Source organism: Giraffa tippelskirchi, chromosome 5 (genome assembly GCF_054371585.1).
Source record: "Giraffa tippelskirchi isolate mGirTip1 chromosome 5, T2T-mGirTip1v1.2.pri, whole genome shotgun sequence".
In the NCBI taxonomy this organism is placed as follows: Eukaryota; Metazoa; Chordata; class Mammalia; order Artiodactyla; family Giraffidae; genus Giraffa; species Giraffa tippelskirchi.
The window spans coordinates 179,433,272-179,451,910 of NC_137279.1; the positions used below are offsets into that span (position 1 = coordinate 179,433,272).

At 38.8% G+C, this 18,639-nt stretch overlaps 1 protein-coding gene across 50 annotated transcripts in view; it reads right to left on the bottom strand.

The window, feature by feature from the left end:
- The window catches only part of NFYC (nuclear transcription factor Y subunit gamma), a 63,261-nt gene that overhangs the window by 29,731 nt on the left and 14,891 nt on the right, over window positions 1-18,639 (bottom strand). For 22 of the 50 annotated variants that reach the window (XR_014054847.1, XR_014054849.1, XR_014054852.1 and 19 more), the window contains one exon: window positions 16,830-16,884. The exons of 11 other annotated variants lie outside the window; for them this stretch is intronic. Coding sequence is in view for 5 of the 39 variants with exons in the window: in XM_081493909.1 (XP_081350035.1) it covers window positions 16,830-16,884 (55 nt within the window). In the remaining 34 variants the exon portion in view is untranslated. Of the gene's footprint in view, window positions 1-2,510; window positions 2,755-11,839; window positions 12,001-13,327; window positions 14,857-15,947; window positions 16,055-16,829; window positions 16,885-18,639 lie in introns of all 50 variants that reach the window. 17 more of the 50 variants (XR_014054853.1, XR_014054855.1, XR_014054850.1 and 14 more) reach the window with 6 other exon arrangements.

Genomic DNA, 18,639 nt, shown 5'->3' on the forward strand with positions numbered 1-18,639 from the left:
AAACAATGGGGAATTAAATTTAGTATAGAAAGAAGAGGACCAAAGTTTAGTCAACTGCTTTGTCATGAGGGAGGGAAGATGAATAAGGATCACTGCACCAGCTATATCTATACCATAAATATAGATAATACTGTAATGTTTGAAAAGATTTACAGGGGGAAAGTAAAAAACTCCAGATGGCTTAAATGTTTATCTGGCAAATACTTAAATCTAAGAAACACTTCAATTAAACACAAAGAACAAGAAACTTTAGTGATATCCCAAGAATTTCTATTCTGGGGAATTATTCAAAAAGGTTTAACATGCCAGTGACAGGATGCTGGCGGAGAGCTATGTAAGTCATTAAGAACTAACTCTGAAAGGCTGAAAGAAAAGCAGCAAAGCCAGGTGTCACATGACCAAACTGCTACTTTCCAGGGTCCATGTGGATGCATGCTGGGCAGATCTCTATCAGCAGAGTGGATGAAGGCTGATAAATCTAAGTTTAGACTGTGAGGATGTCTGATTCACTCCTAAATGTTTGCCTGGGATTGTCCTAGAAATCTCTGATTTTTTTTTTTTCTTCTTCTTCTAAAGGAAATGATGAGAGGAAAGAACAGAAGGAAAACAAGAGTACAATCTTCAAAGCAGATTTCACTCTGGTGTAATGACATTAGTGGGTGATGATGTAATGGGAAAAGGTTTGGAGCCAATTTCTGGTGCTGGAGGCCCACAAGCAGCTCTATACATCAGCAGGAACTCTAAGTCCTAGGAAGCAATATGATCCTGGAGTTTCTGGAGGGAATTAAAGTGAAGAGTGTTGAATCACAGTTGGAAATGACTAGATTAAAATTTTGAGTCCTAAAAAAACAAGAACATCTCAGCTCAGCTCCCATGACATTTTCACTTACCACCATATGCATGTGACCTATACACTATTCTCTTAGATGTACTGAGAACAAAGAAATCAAGGTAATCTAGAGAAGCTTAGTTATTTATTTTTATTAATAGATTCTTATGAGGAACTCATGACAATGATGAGAGTGAGAATCTAACCTTTTTAAAAGGGGCAAATAAAATCTTTCCAGAAATGAAATTAATTATCAAAAAACTTTAAAAACAAATCTAACCTTTTACTGTATGGACCCAAGAAGAGGCCTGATCTTACAGAATCTGCCATGTAAGCTGCTATGGTAAAAGAAGGAAGAGGCATAGTTGCCAGTGTGATACTCTGTATAACTTGCTAATGAGAAGCAGGGTTCCTCTGAGTGCAAAGGTCTTTAAGATTTACAAAGCTGGTAACCACTTTTGACTGTCCTCTGATCTCCTCCCACAAATGTTATCAAGGTACATAATTCAAGAAGCATTTTTAAAACCATCTGTGCATAGATAGTCTGCTTTTAAATCTTGAATAGCCCCAACTAAGCATGTGCTGGCGCAATCAGTTCCCCAACATCTGTGCAGTCAATAGATTATGAATGAATCTTTGGCTGGCTCAGAGCCACACACTGTTGGAGTTGGGGGTGCGCACAAAAGTTAAAAAAATCTTTCTGGAACTGACAAACATATTAAAGGTTATTAAGTTTTAAACTTGAGAGACCCATTCTGAATTAGAAAACCATAAATGGATAATGGCAAAAAAATACAAATCAATAATAATGTTCTTTACATTTTACTGCCTCATAGAACTTTAAAATGGGGCGGGAGGTGCTTTAAGAACCACCCAGGTCCACCTCCTCTAAGAGATGCTCACAGCTCTACTATAACCTCTGCCCAGCTCCCTCAATCCACCATACGAGGTCATTGACACATGAGCTCCTCCCTCTACAGTTCTAAGAAACCGGTGCACTGGCTAGGCATTCTTTTCCATTTTTGGACAGCTCTCACTGCTCTTCTTTACGTTAAGTTGAATTTACAAACAAAGGATCATTTCAGCTTTGGATGTAGTTACAACTTTTATGATTTTTCCATCCAGAAACCTCTTTTCATAAATTTCTGACTTCAAAAAACAAAGGTACTGTACTCTCCTCATCAGGGACAGAAGATCTTTTCATGAGGAAAAAGAGAAAATGGTTTGGAGCATGTTTTCTAGCATCTTTGCACAGAAATAATTTGTAGATAATTCTCAGTATCTCTTGGAAGACCATAAATTGTTACTATAAATTCCTAGAAAAGGTGAGTATTTTTATTCAAAAGGCTTTCCTTAAAGCAGATCCAGTCTTCACGTGGGGCTTTACAAATCAGACCAAATCTCAAGCAACAGACTTTATGAAAATAAGCTAGTATTCTCAATATTTTCTGACTGTGGCACAACTTAAAAATTAAAATAATAAAACCTAATCATAAAAAAATTGTGCTCACTAAACACCCAAGTTAAAAAACATAACTTATCACTTATTTTAATATTACATTGATTGCAACTAAATTGATTTTGCTACAGAAGTAGCCTGTTGGTAACATCTACAAGCCATGGAAAATATGCCACGTTCATCTTCAGAGAAGGCAATGGCAACCCACTCCAGTACTCTTGCCTGGACAATCCCATGGATGGAGGACCCTGGTAGGCTGTGGTCCATGGGGTCGCTAAGAGTCAGACACGACTGAGCGTCTTCACGTTCACTTTTCACTTTCATGCATTGGATAAGGAAATGGCAACCCACTCCAGTGTTCTTGCCTGGAGAATTCCAGGGATGGCGGAGCCTGGTGGGCTGCCATCTGTGGGGTTGCACAGAGTCGGACACGACTGAAGCAACTTGGCAGCGGCAGCAGCATCTTCTAGAATGATGAGAATGGAACGGATTTAAAAGTAAGAAAGAGATTTGTATTCGAGGATCCTTTTTACTCCATGTTAAATTGCTATTGCTATCATGTGATAAAGCTATTTACATACAGTAAGACCAAGCCGCATTAGCTTAGATGACTCTTTTGAAAAATGCACAACAGAATTTCCCAGATTTAATTCATAATTAATATTAGATGTATCATTCATGTTCATTAATTAGTTTATAAATACCTGAATAAGACTGCCTGCTTAATTATTTAATAAAGACTTAAGAATCAGATGAAGTATTAAATAGTTGTTGCTACAAGAAATCTCAACTCCCCATTATCTTTTAATTTATCTGGTTTTAAACACAGTTTCCTTTCCAAAACTAAAATGGGAAGAATCAAGGTCCACCAGGAAAAGGCCATTTCTCCAATGCACAAATCAATTGCCATCTCTCCACAAGTCTCTAAATCACCACAAGTGATCACTCCTTTCGTGAATCTTCAGAGCTCTTAATCTGTACTTCTTCCTGCCCTCACCGCATTACCTTGTATGATCATTATTTATGTATTTGTTACCTCATTTCTCCTTCTGGTTTATAAGCTTCTTCTGGGTAGGACGTGAGTATGATTCATCTCTGGATTCCCTCACAGCACCAAGCAGAAAGTCTGATAAATAATTACTTCTGAATGAAGGAAAGTTGTTGCAGATGTACTTTCTGAGAAAAAAGAGGCCTACTGGAAAGCATGGCTCTGAAATAAGATTTATTGGGATGGCAAACTATTTTAGAAGTTCAGAATATATGAGGTTCTCGCTGGGCCTTTAAAGTGTTAGTAGGACTACAATCAGAAATCCACATGACTTGCTGAAGTGAATTTAAGATAAAATGAAGGAAGAGGACACACACACACACAAAAACACATGTGTCCTGGAAGTTACAAGGCAGATCAGAAGGCTGGAAACATAGGTGGGCACTATTCCACGGAATAAAACTCTTGATAGTCAGAATCTTCTCAGAAAGGTGACCAGGACAGATGAGCAAAGTTTGAAAAATTAATGGCAAATAAGTAGGAGGAGAAAGGGGGTGGGGAATACCTCTGTTTGGCCATCCACTGCCAGGAAGATAAGGAGAAAATCATGCAAAAAATGAGATGACTCAATCAGATCACTCAAGGGTACACAATCTAACTGTCATTCAAATATCCAAATATTCTTAATCATTCGTGAAGAAAGAAGACCTAAGCAGTTTTCAAAACATCTCAAAAGCAGAGTGCTCCTTCTTTGAGATTCTCTTGGAAGTCTTTCAAGCTCTTGGTTTTGACCAGGTACCATTCTTACCAAATCCTCCCTGAGTGATATGCTGGACATGGAACAGGATGTATCAAAATGATCAAGCTCATAAAATACAAAGAAACATAAGGTTTTACTACAATATCTCCTAGTCTCTAAAACTCTGCACCTTTAGAGCTAAGGCCATTTCTTGGCATATACCTCACTGTCTCTACAAAAATCCTTTGTAATATGTCTAAACCCACATAAAGCTCTCTAAAGTAACTAAAACCAAACAAATGTTGTTGGGAGACAATACCTAAATCCCTGCCATCACAACAACTATTCACGGAAAAAAGACCTCAGGAAACTTCCCTAAAATAAAGATCAATCTTTCATCAATACTGCTTCCTATTAAAATACTAGCACTGCCCCATTCCAGGCAGTCAAATTTTACTTAAAAATAATGTTCTCACTGTTAAATGTAAGCAAATATGCCTTAGCCCAGTTGTGATTGAAGAACAAATCTAAACACTGGTACCGTCTTTCACCTTAATGCCCCTCACCATCCAACTTGCAGCCTTCAGGCATTTCAGGCTGAGAATGTCCCTAATAGTTCCTATATGTCTCCAACTTAACATATATCAAGCATCTCCCTATGTTCAAAGCACATTAACTTCTTCACTTCTTTTCTTGACTTGCATTTTGATCATGTTTTCCTGTCATTAGATGACATGATTTTTATTTTGCCCAATTAGTAGCTCTATCATACACATTTTTTGTTCCAGTACTCCTCAGGTATTTATTGAAGTTAGTTCCAAGCTTCTTGACTTGAATTGGCTAAAACTGTTGGGATACTATATTTCAAATGGGGAATGAGAGACAACGAGAGATAGAGAAAGAATATTAATATGAATGAATAAGAGGAAAGCTAACTTGTGCTTGCTATCTTAGATATTCTCCCAAACTACAAAGAAAAGTGAAAACTAAATTTGAGAACTGAAATTTCTGCAACAAACAATTCCACCAACATCAAATTGGTTCTCATGTTTACATAGATGGACCTAAAACCATTATCAATCACAATGGCTAAAAAGGATTTCAAGCGTTAAGGAGGCATATGCTTTCCATAATAAAACCAATCTTTAACTCAAAATTTCAGAAGAAAAATAACACTGTTCTGGAAATAAAAAGACCTTTGTTTGTGAACTGGCCTGCTGCCGACTAGCTAGCAGTGGCCTTGGGCCCGTCACTGCACTAAGCCACTGCAGATGCAATGTATACTGAACACATACACCAAAGGGCAAAGGGGTGGTCTGGTGGAAGGCCTACACTTCACTGCTCGAGGATGCAATAAATGAATGAATACAAGGCAGGGTGACTAGAGAGAAAAGAGGGTTCAACTGTCTTTATTTAAGCTCATCTAAGGTTTCTACTGAAGCAAGAAAGTGCTAAGCCTAGTGCCAGAAACCTTACTACTTAAGTTCTAAACTGGACACCAGATGGTCATACCTACTGAGAGGTTATTATACAGTACCCCACTACTATAATAATGAATAATGTAGTCTTACTGGAGACCCCTTTCCCTAATCCTGAACAATGCCAAGTTCAGTGTTTAAGGGTGTGTCTGTCTTGAACTCCAAATGGCTAAGTAAGTCTGAAGCCCCTTTTCTAACTGCCTACAGAAGAAACTGTGCTTCCCAAAAGACTATAGGTTGGAACTGGCTGCACACTACTCTTCCTGAAGATCTGTTCACAAAGACACATTTTCAAACTGGCAGCAGAGACACTTCCTTCAAAAATAAAAACATGTTTCTGTTTGCTGTCTACTACAACATAATCTTTCGAACAAGGGCTAGATCATAACACAGTGTGTCTGGAAAAAAAAGGAAGGTAGAGCAACTTATGGTATGAAACTTAACAGGAAGGTGTGACCAGAACATTAAAAAAAACAAACCTGTTTCTGTGAAATAGAAACGGTATGCAAACATATTACTTCACACACTTGTTTCCTTATTCCTTCACTGATGTCCAACTTACATCATGTATGTTATATACACAGGCATGTATGACAGCAACAAAACACTAGCAATATTTTGTATGATGGAGAAAAAAGACCAACAGGTATTTTAGTGAAGTATTCTAAAGGCAAGGGGCCACAAACTACAGCCCCCAAGCCAAATCTGGCCTGCAGCCTGTCTCTGTAAATTCACTTTTACTGGAACACTGCAGCCCCATTCATTTACATTGTCTATGGCTGTTTTCACACTGTAACAGTAGAGTTCAAGTGTTACAAAAGAAAGTGTATGACCAACAAGCTGAAAATATTACCTAGCCCTTTACTAAAAAAAGGGATCTGCTATTATAGCAATGGGGAAACTGAGAGCCAGAGAGTGGAAAGCTTGCAGCAGATCACACAACTGTTAGACGGCTTCCTTACCCGTTCAATCTCCAGCCTGCTCTGTGCCACAAAAATATCTGTTAATCTCTCTTGACACTCCAACCTAATGAAAGTAAATAAATTTCTGAAGGAAGAATGACAAGTAACTGGTTTTTTCAGACCCTGAGCCTCAAAGAGAATTCTAACATGAGCTGGAGAAAGAATAGTGCTATGTGTGTTCAGCTGCTCAGTCGTGTCCAACTCTTTGCGACCCCATGGACTGCAGTCTGCCAGGCTCCTCTGTCCATAAGGATACTCCAGGAAAGAATACTGGAGTGGGTTGCCATGTCCTCCCCCAGGGGATCTTCCCAACCGAGGGATCAAACCCAGGTCTCCAGCATTGCAGGTGGGTTCTTTACCTTCTGAGCCACCAGGGAAGTCCATAGTGCCTGTAGTCTAAGCTAAGTCGTATTCTAAAACAAAAAGTCATTTTGCTTCCTGGATCCCTTCTGAGACTCAGAAACTCTTAAGAACAACCTTTCACCCAGTCTCTAGCAGGATCCTGAGCTGACGTATGCCCAGAAGTGAAAAGTGTGATTCTGAAGAATGTTTCAAAGATAGCAATTTAAGAGCTTTAGAGTTTTACATAATACTTGTTTCAGACATTATCCTCAGTTGATCTTCACTCGGCTCAGTGCCAAAGATATCAGTATCATTCCAATTTTACAGATAAGAAAGCCAAGGGTTGGGTATCTTTGTGCTCAAGGTCACATGTAGTAAATGGAGAAGCTGGAAATACAAAAGCTCTAAAATTCTGTTCTTGATTTAGTACAGCTTGTTCATTCTCACTTTATGTTGCTTTAAGGTGTGTGTGTATATGCAAACTATTCAGAGAGATGAGCAATCTCAGCTTTGATCACTGACTCAAATCCTTAACCCAAAAGATCATTTTAATCCACTTGCTCCCAAAATCTCTGTGGCAAACATGGAAGAGAAGATGCTCATGGCACTGCTATCTCTTATCATATAAACATCCTTCTCTCATTTCTCTGTGTCTCTTTCCTTGCTCCCTCACTCTTTTCTATTTTATCATTCCCTCTTGCTTGTGTCTCTAGGACAGTCAGTAGCACCTATGAATACTCAGCTGCAAACAGTGGGGGGCAGTAAAGTACAGGGTAAGTACATAAAGAAAATCTGTTGGACCTGGAGGTTCTTGTTCTCTGGCTACTAACTTGTCACTTAACTTCTTGAGGCCTCTGGTCACTTCACAGGGCAGCTGCAGCACACAAATGGGAAACACATGTAAGAAGGCCTTGAAAACTAGCAAGCATCATATAAACGTCATACGGCATATCAAAATCACTGCTCAGAGCTAGACAAGTCATCTATCCTGGTCTGACCAGTCTCAGACACAGTACCACATCAAAAAACCAATCTCCCTTACATATAGTAACAAGTAACCCAATTTGCTTCTTTCTCTAATTTAGACTACTTAATTTTTAGAGTTTCCGGAGTCCAGTGTCAGATGCATAGGAACAAATGCACTGAGAAATGTTCTTCCATTTCTTCTATAAACATAAAATAACTTAAAGCCCTTTAAAGTTTTAAATTCAGAATGAATGTACTAGTTCCAAATACAGAATTCAAGATAGATATGATTAGGTACGCTCTTAAATCTTTGGGAATGTCAATGATCAGTAGCTATGCAGGCTCTCTCTACAGACAAGTGCAAAAAGACTAAAATTCTTAGAACATGTCTCCTTGGACACCTCAGACTTCTGTAAGCAGGGAATATGTAGCTGTTCTGTCTTGCAAAAGGAATCTTGTTTTTTATGTTAGAAAGTGGAGGAGACCTGGAATCTAGGCAGCATCCCATCCCATCTGGCCCCACCAACCAAGAGAAAGATTCTGTTTTGAGCTCTGAAAAGAGCCCTGGCTGCTTCTACCTCCAACTAAGATCTTGGAGTAAAGGGAACATGTTGTGAAAGTAGTAGTTTTTGAGACTATCTAATGGATTAAAACCAACTTTTTAAAGTTTTTTTGGACTAGCACTGCTAAGAAGCTTGCTTTCACAGTATGTACAACTGTAAGAAATTAAACATGCACAGCCACTGATCAGTGACCACTAAGTTTTTTTCTCCCCAAGAAACCATTCCTGTCACCCAATAAAATCTATTTCTACAGTTAGCGCATTCACTTTCTTCAGACACATTATTATTATTAGGCACATTATTTTTTAAGCCTAAAATTTTCATGCTCCTATTTTCTCCCCAGTTCTTATGTAATTATCTTTGTTTCTAGCACATCCTCAAGGAAAACATGTCTTGCACATAGTGGGGACTCAACACACATCTACTAGTGAACAAACACAAGCTCCTCAAGAACTATTTTAAGACCCCAGGAACCTTTGACTTCACTCTGGGTTCTTTTCTTTGAAATGTGCATCTGGGGAAATCCCTTCTCAAGTACCTAAGCTCAGCTGTGCAGTAACTGTTGTGTAGTAACACAACGGAAAAGTCAAAAAAAGTGGGGATGTGAAGAAACTTGTTCTACTTTAGAAAATATAACACATATGTTCATAATTATCTAATCATAGACTCCACTGAAAAATGGAAGATTGTGCTGGTGAATTAATCCATCCAGAAACTGGAGAATTCTTGATTAAAAACTTGGAGGGCGTTAAAAGAGTGTCAATAAGAACTTGGCTTTATTGATTTGGCTGCATGATTCTGCTGATTCACAGACACTAAATTCTGCCCTCTGCTTAGTGTCTTTTAGCACTGATTTGAAAGTTAAAAGCAAGCAAGCAAGAAAGGGCATGAGAATAAACAAATCCTCCAAGTCAACCAAACACTAAATCTCCCACCTCTATATATACAGCTGTCAGGAACAGAGAATGTAAAGATCACTTCAAAGAATGCAAAGCAACGGAGATGGTTATGCTAATCCTTTGCATTTGTACATGCTTTACACTTTATAAAGTAGGTTTCCTCCTTTACATTACCTCATTTATTCTTCACTACAAACACAAATACTAATATTCCCATCTGACGGATAAAGATACTTAATCCAGAAGACTGAGGGACATGTCTTGGGTTACAGGGCAAGTATATGCCAGAGCCAGAACCACGACCTATATGCCTTTTTTTTAAAAATTTATTTATTTATTTTAGTTGGAGGCTAATTACTTTACAATATTGTAGTGGTTTTTGCCATACATTGACATGAGTCAGCCACGGGTTTACATGTGTTCCCCATCCTGAACCCCTCTCCCAACTCCCTCCCCATCCCATCCCTCTAGGATGACCTAGAGGGTCATTGCACCAGCGCTGAGCACTTGTCTCATGCATCGAACCTGGACTGGCGTTCTGTTTCACATATGATAATATACATGTTTCAATGCTACTCTCTCAGATCGTCCCACCCTCACCTTCTCCCACAGAGTCCAAAAGACTGTTCCATGCATCTGTGTCTCTTTTTCTGTCTCACATATAGGGTTATCATTACCATCTTTCAAATTCCATATATATGCATTAGTATACTGTATTGGTGTTTATTCTCAGTTCTGTGCTCTTTCACAGCATGCTCTCCTCCCTCTTCAGAACTCAGCAAAGGACCAAACACTTGAGAACCTATGGATCTTCTCAGCCTGGAACATAAACCCATCAAGCCTTTTATCTTTTAGTTTTCCTGACCATTCTCCTGGAGAACATACCCCAAAAAGCCAAGATATCAGATTCTTACACATTTCAGAGTAGAAATTTTAAGGTTTTCAAGCTTGTTAAAGCTGCAGTTGCCCATAAGGACGAGGACTTGGGAATATCTGATCACCAACCAAGAGTAGACATAAAAAGGTCCAGTAGATCAAGTTCACTCTCTGGGGGCCTGATGACGAAGAAGTCACTATCTTTTCATTACAGTTGAGAGGAATAGCCTTAGCCTAGCCCCCACTTACTGAAGCCGCTTCCATTGCTGCACACTTTTAGGAGGAATCACCTGCCATAGCTACACTGTGAATATAGTGGCAATATTATTTTAATTATGTGGCCATTCCTCTTAGAATCAAAATCCCTGTTCTAACTACCTTAACAGGGATAAAACGAAGATTATAAATCACAGCTAGGAAATACAAGCAGCTAATTATTTAAGAACACATTGACTCATCTAAAAACACTAATCTCTGTGGTTCAAGGTAAGAACTCAAATGTAAGAGGTGCCCAATACATACTACAAGTGTACGTTTGCATATCTAAGGAACATCAGAGAACAACTAACACAATTCTAACCTTGCATCTATTTGGAAATCCTTCACCTATTTCTCTGATCTTAGTAAATTTAGATAATTCCCCAACATAATGGTAGTATTCATACTAGTATGCTACCTATTTGTACTACGTTTTGCTCTGAAAAGAAAGAGTTGTGTTCACCTATCTTGTTTGACAAAAACGTTAAAAATCACTCCATTAACTGTAAAGGACTATGTTTCATACAAACATATTACATTACTTAACTACCTTCAAGGGCAGCGTTATTAGCATCTGGCCTGTTAATTACCAGAAGAGAAATAATCATGGAGCTCAGCAGATAAACAACGGAGTGAGATGGCTGGAAACTTACCACTATTCCTCTAATGAAAAGGTTCTTATTGCCTCTGTTAGACTCAGGAGAGTGACCACATACCCAGCCTAGAAACCTGCTAAACCCTGCAGATGAGGCCACCCTATTCCTGGTAATGTATTATGTGTGCTGCTCTTCAGTGTTATCATGACCATGCGGATATAAATTACTTGCTAAGTAAATGGTGCCAAATTCCTACTTGTGTATTTATGGTTGGCTTCATGCAGAACGCTGCCATTGGAGACTTTACAAAGCTAACAGTGATAAGATTAGGTGGATGCAACTTAGGGAAAAAAGTCTTTGCAATGGATGGAGACATGTGTATATACTTAAGAGCTTAAACAAGAAAGCCTGAGGTTATGCATCCACACACATATACATAAACATATATATAACTAATCTCAAAGAGCTACTGCATAACTTTTCAAGGAAATACTTGTACTTTTTCAGAAAAAGTGAAGGCCAGATCATAGGGCAGTATTTCTAATCTTCTTTGTATCAAGGCACACACTGAAAATGTTAGTATTACCTTTCTGAATATTTAACCTATGGGCTAACACTGATGTCCTTGCTCACTTTAACCTGTGACAAGATTGTGTATCATGTGTGGCACTCTAAGTACGCAGAGGAAAATGTGTGCTAGTAGTGATATCTTCACTTTATTATTTATACCTGGATAAGGAATGTTATAGATATTCTCTAGTTTTAACTAAACTGACATTCCAAAAATGAACAAGTGACTTTTTAAAAAATACTAATTCATATATGAGAGCTGCACACTCAGATAATAAGGGTGTACAATCAAAAAAGGTTTAGAGAATACTGACCTAGAGGACTCCAGCATGCTCATTTCTAGATGTCTCAACTTTAGGGTCCAACCTTTTCTGTGTTTCCGTCACGGACACGAACCTTTATTCTTCTGGGCCTCTGTCCATCCTCTCCCTTGATTTCCCATCCATTCCCCAGGTTCAGTTATGATCTTGATGAGCTTAAATTCCAAACATATTTTACCAATTCTGGTATTTCTCCAAAGCTCCAGTCCTGCTTGCTACACACCTCCAACTGGAAAGCCACTGAGAACTCTAACTCCTTTTGTCTAAAGTTACATCTATCTATCTTCTTTCCCCAAACCTGCTCCTTCTAACTTTTCTATTTCCATCCTCCAGTCTCCCAGGCTTGAAATCTGAGTCATCCTAGATTCTGTTCAATTCTAATCAACTGGTAAACTCTGTAATAACAGTGTCCATCTTCTGACCTTTCTTCATATTGCCACTATCTCTGCTCAGGTTCTCATCTCTTCCATGTAATAGTAAAAATGATGGCTAACACCTAATGCGACTCATTTAGGACTGTGTGCCAAGTATGGTTCTAAGCCTTTTACACTGCTCTTACCCTCTCAATAATCCTATGGGTTGTGAACCTAGTATGTGAACTCACTGCATAATGTTTACTATTTCTAGGATCCTCTGGTCATTTCTATAATTATATTTAATGAATATTATAAAAGCACAGCTCTGATAATGCTACATCAACCTATCACCCAACATTTCCAATGGTTTACCATTATTAAGCAGAGACAGTTCAAATTTCTTAGCTTGGCAGTCAAGACCCTCCAATATCTGACCCCAACTCACTTCTGAGACTTTTTTTTGCTACTCCCTTGGGGCTTCCCAGGTGGCAGGAGTGGTAAAGAATTCACCTGCCAATGCAGGAGACATAAGAGACATGAGTTCAATCCCTGGGTCAGGAAGATCCCCTGGAGTAGGACACAGCAACCCACTCCAGGAGCCTGGCGGGCTACAGTTCATAGAAACGCAAAGAGTCGGACACAACTGAAGCGACTTGGAACCAATGGACCTATCCCTAACTCATCTCCTTATGCGTTATGCAGACTACACCATTTACTGCTCTCAGCCCGCACTACACCTTCTGAATCATGACCCTGTTCCTCCTGTTCCCCACGCCTGAAGTGCTCATGCCCCTACCTCCAAGTCCAACACCCAGTTAAAATGCCTTCCCTCATTCCTAAGTCAGAGGGTCTCCTCTCCTGTGAATTCTTTGCCTTTTGCTTGTACTTTTCATATCATTTTCATACACTTGATATACATCATCTGTCTCCCCTACCAGACTGTTAGATCCTGTAGTATTACAAAAATCACAGTATACAGCAATTTTCTCTGTATACATTTTTTGAAATCTCCACATAAATGAGACATTCATGCAGGTGAATTAGTGAAAGAAGTATAAAGCATTCAACTTTAGTATTTTCTCACAGGGGCTTCCCTGATGGCTCAAGTGGTAAAGAATCCACTTACAATGTGGGAGACACAGGAGGTGCAGGTTCCATCCCTGGGTTGGGAAGATCCCCTGGAGAAAGGAATGGCAACCCACATCAGTATTCTTGCCTGACGAATTCCCTGGACAGAGGGGCCTGGTAGGCTACGGTCTATAGGGTCACAAAGAGCTGGACATGACTGAACTACTAACACATATACACACAAGAACTATACAGCTTAGGTAGATAAAGGAAAAAATCATTGTGTCTGGATATTTCCAGTTAATCAGGTCTTCTCTCTAGTTTTCTGTATAACTGAAACTACGGAGACAGATCAAGATGACAGAACTTCCAAGAAAAAAGGATAACCAAGTGAATCAGCACTGCTGTTTGCTGTGGTTATTTTTATATATCCTTTCTTCCTCTGAACTAAGGAACACAAGGTCACAAGCTATGTTATGCCACTTTAAAGTTAAACATTTACAAGATTTTTTTTTTCCTTTAGTTCTGCCTTTACACTAGAATTTATCTTCATTCCTTATCCTTCAATTGCCCTTTTTCACCGCAGGGTATAGAGTTGTAACTTAGTTTATAGTAAATACTCTTAGAGAAAAACATTTGGTCACCTACTGAACAGTGAAGTCTGGCTTTTCGATGCCTAGGGGAGAGACAGGAAGAGAAGGGTGATAATGCAAATAGAATCTAAATTCTAAAGAGCCAAGCCCAACAAGAGGTAGCAGAAAGAACCGATTAAAAAGAAAACTAAGCAGACATGAAGTAGATATCATCCTGCTGTGTCTAGTATAATTTGCAGTCACAGTGCACCTCAATACTTAAATATAACATGAGTTTCATTATTCAAGCTCTTGTTCTTTCAATAAACTATATCTTTTGTTCAAGTGTATGAAGGTAGTTAAAAGAAATCCAGCCACAAAAGGGAAAAATTAAAAATTTTCAAGTACATTATAGTCTACCAGAGAATATGCAAAATAAAATAAAAACAAAAATCAAACCTGCAACTACCCAAACACACATATGCAGATATACAATACTAATTTTGCTGGCAGTGATGATTAAAGTTGGCAAAGTTAAAATGTTCCTTTGGAAGTATATACACAATGATTTCTATTCAGTCTTGGCAAATGCTTAAAAAGATCCTGGGATCTTTGTTTATTACATACTGGTTGGCTTTAAGGAACCACTTGATGAACTAGGCCCAAACTTGTTTGGGAATTAGCATGTTCTTGAGGTGTGTTAACAACAACAACAAAACTAACTGGCATGTAGGCATTGTATTTGTGTACCTTTACTTCCTTGCAATGAAAGAAATGCATAAAAGAGACCCTGCTCTCCCAGACAATTCAACCAGGTGGGTACCACTAGCTTCCTAGCTGATTCTCAGCTATCTGAATGAGCAACTAACTGAGGCCAGAGATCTCCAGATCCCAAAAACGACAATAAGTCTGCTGCCACAGCAGACTTTCTTAACTGACAGACTCCACACGAAGACTTCTGAATGTCTTCCAGGGTTCACTTTTTCTCTGTTCCTTCTGTGTTCAAATAGCAAACCTGTACAGATGTACCAAAAAGGAAGACAAATATGAAACATAGTAAGTAAAAACAACCTAGAAGAATAAAAGAAACACTGAATGAACCGAGCTGGAGTTCAATCTCTGACCACTTATTAAAAGCTGAAAGACTGAGACAACTAACCTCTCTGGGCCTCAACTTCCCCACTTCACAAGAAGAGAGTCAGACTAGATCCCTAAATAATTTTCACCGGGCTAACTTAAGAGTATGCATACTCTGTATGCATATTTCACTGGGAATAGGGACAGGCAAAAAGAACGTCTTTCACGAAGAAGACCATATATAAATGATTAGCTTTAAAAGTGCCTTTTGGGTTACTGGAGCCTCCACGAAAGTATATCGCTTCTTTAAGAGATCCCCATTTTCTTTTAGGAACAAAAAGTTCCCAGTGACCATGATTGCTGTCTTCAAACATACACATCCCTGAAACTAGAATGTTATTTGTAGAGGCCAATGCCAATTTTGCCAAACCTTACTTGATAAAAGACTCTTTCAGCACACAGAAAGGAGGTAGACATCAATGTCTGAGTGACCATGCCTGACTGACCATGCCTGAGAGGAAATGACTTAATAGGACCGGAAATCAAAGAGATTATATAAAATATCCACCACCACCACCCCTGAGGGGGGGGACCCTAAAAATAGATGATACCAGGCATGTAAAATGGGTGAGAAAGAAATCCCCGTAAGTTCCCACCATTTACCTTGGAAATGTATCTTACAATAGGTATTAACCGTGAGAAATTTATTCCCACATTTATATTTTGATGAGACCAAGTATTTTTTTTTTAAGACTTCACCCAAACATTCACTAGCTTACAAGTTTGAAAACTGACATAAAAGAGATCATATGACCACTCAGCAAATGAAAAGTGGCTCCCATTTACTTTATAAATATTTGGTGCACAAACTATAAATGTAACCCCTTCCTGTTAAACATCTGCAACAATTAAAACTTACCTGGATTATACTGCAAATCTTAGTATACAATCAGAACAGGTTCCCAGTGTTTATTCTGAGAGGTCCCTAAATCTAACAAGGGTTTTAAAATATCAGCGTTCTCATTTCACCTTGTTCTAAGAGATCCTTGATTTCTGACAAAAGGGTTAAAATTCTTCCACAGGAACCTTGGTAAAGGAATGTTTGATGGTCTCAAATGTCTGCATTACATGGGGTCCTATAAGCATAAACAGGAATATGCAGGTGAAGGCATGTGAAGCCAGTTTAAAAAGAGATGTGTCAGGTTTAAACAAACTCTTTTGTAAACATATTAAAATAATAGCATTTTCTTTGATGCCACATCTATCTCCGTAAGCATTTAACCCACAGTTTGGATTGGTTAACAACTAACATTTATGCAGCACTTCACAGTTTACAAAGCACTCTGACATACATGATCTTATTTGAGACTCACCACTAAATAGGAAGGCGCTATTTTTAGGTTCCATTTTTACATGTGAGGAAGCTGACACTAAATGGCTGACTTGCCCAAGCTCACAAAGCTGGTGATAGCAGAACACACCATCTCCTGCTTGTGCTACTGCACCATGCTGCCTCAAATACTGTAATCAGAGTAAATAAATATCCAAACCTCAGACCCCTCTACACATGCACCCACCCCCCAACCTAAGTTATAGTTAGCTCTAGGTCTCTGCTCCTTATGGAAGTCGAGTTTTCTTCATTTCTCTGGGAAACATTTATCTGGCTAAAGTGTTAAATGAGATCATATTAACACCATTCAATACATACTGGAAAATATCTTAGTCACCAGGGGCTCTGCATAGGCATGTCTATGTGCACTTTCTCAGGCAGTAGGTCAGATTCTCAGAGACCATGACCCTAAAAAGGTTAAGGACCCAGGCTAGAGGTAGTATCTTTCCAAGAAGCTAAATCCACAAAGTTCTTAAGTTAAAAAGGAGTTTTATCTAGGCCTCACACTGTGAGCCACTTACCTTCTGCCTCCCCAGCTCCGGGCCTTCTCCCAGGACCAGTAGGGTCATTCAGTATCTACAATTGTTTTTTAAATCCCGTATTAAAAACCAGAGTAACTGGTAACATATAAATCAATGACTTGTAAAAAAAAAAACAAAAACAAATTTAAACTAAAATAATAATCTGTTAAAACATAATCTTTAACATGTACTCCTTTCTCTTAGGACTTAACTTCTCAGAATGACCGTTTGCCTTTTTTTTTTCCGTAAAGAAGGACTTTTCTTACCATAAGCATTCCAATTTCCCAAAAGAAGTTTCACAAACACAACTACTTTGAACTCCTGAAATACCATTCTTCACTAAGAATCCTCTAGATTACATAGAAGACAAGGTAGCATGCAAGGAATTCTGAATGTTAGGCAGTTCACTCAACCATCATACCAAAAGGATTTAAAATTTTTTTGCTGGGGGGAGGGAATGAAGAAGAGTGCGGGAGAAAATGAATGCAGCCTCACCGCTGTATCGCTTGAAAACTCCCAACCTGAGTCTACAATATAACCCTACCGACCGCTGGACTTGAACATCAGAAGTACAGCTTCTATTCATCTTAAATAGAAGCTTTTCAGTCCAAAATCTGCATAAACTAACTTTGTCCTTCAATCTTTCAACTCCTCAGCAGTTTTTCAAGGTCACTTTTCCGAGCAACGACAGAGGCCTGTGTCTAGCAACTTTGACTGCTACACCACTCCAATTCCAAGAGCCCCAAACCTAAAACCCCATCAATTCTCTCAGGTAAATCCTTTACTCAAGGGGAAGGCAAACTAACAGCCTCCAAACTTCTCTAATAGGGCCTGCTCCTTTTCCCTACCCAGAGCCTGAGTGCTGCCGGTTCACTGCTCCATACTAAGTCTGCTGCAGAAATGTTCCAATGACCTTCATTCCATATTTGCAAATAAAAAGAAAACAAAGAATTGCTTTTTGGAATCAAGTGTCTTATAGATCTTAGCACATGAGATGGAAGATTTCACTAGTCACAAGAACAGGCTGGTTACCGATTAGCCAGCAACCTACATTAGTTTCATATCCCTAAGGGGGGGGGGGGCAGGAAACCAAGGGCAAAAGACAGGGTGCCTATACATTTAACTTTCCTATTCACAAACTGTAGGTAAAAATAGGATTTTGAAGATTTCATATAGAAAATGAAAAGCATTTTGCTCACATCATTTTAAGGAACCAAATCAACAGCTAACAAAATGTGTGAAACTGTTGGAAAAAGATTTGCTCTTGTCACTGCCAATATAGTGGAGATGTTTCTAACCAGCATTCTAAACTAAAATGTGCATTTTAAAACAAAGGCTGTTCATTAACTGGTACTTATTAGAACGCAGAAGCAGACAGGTAAATCAAGAAAGTTATGGGAGAATTTCACATTGGCATGTGGGCCTTTACCATTAGAACCTGCATCCCAGTGCAAATCATATTTTCACACAAATTTAGAACAGCAATGGTGCTACTTCCATCTCTGAAAACACAAATGTCAACAAAGTGCACGGAAACAGAAAAAGTCTCACAACAACTCAGCTTATTCTATAGGAAAGGTTCAGTGCACTTGAACAAAGGAAAATTATTTGGAAAACAGTTAAGTTTACCGAAAGCAAAGAGAAAGTGCTTTGCTTCTGTGTGCCCCTGAAAAATGATTAGCCTTCCTTCATGTACCTGCTCTAGTCAATACTCAACTAGGAAAAGAAATCCTAGTTGAAGGGCATGCAAAATCTAAACAGAGCAAGGTATTCTAGGTGCACCAAAAGGTATGCATGGAATGTAAAGTGG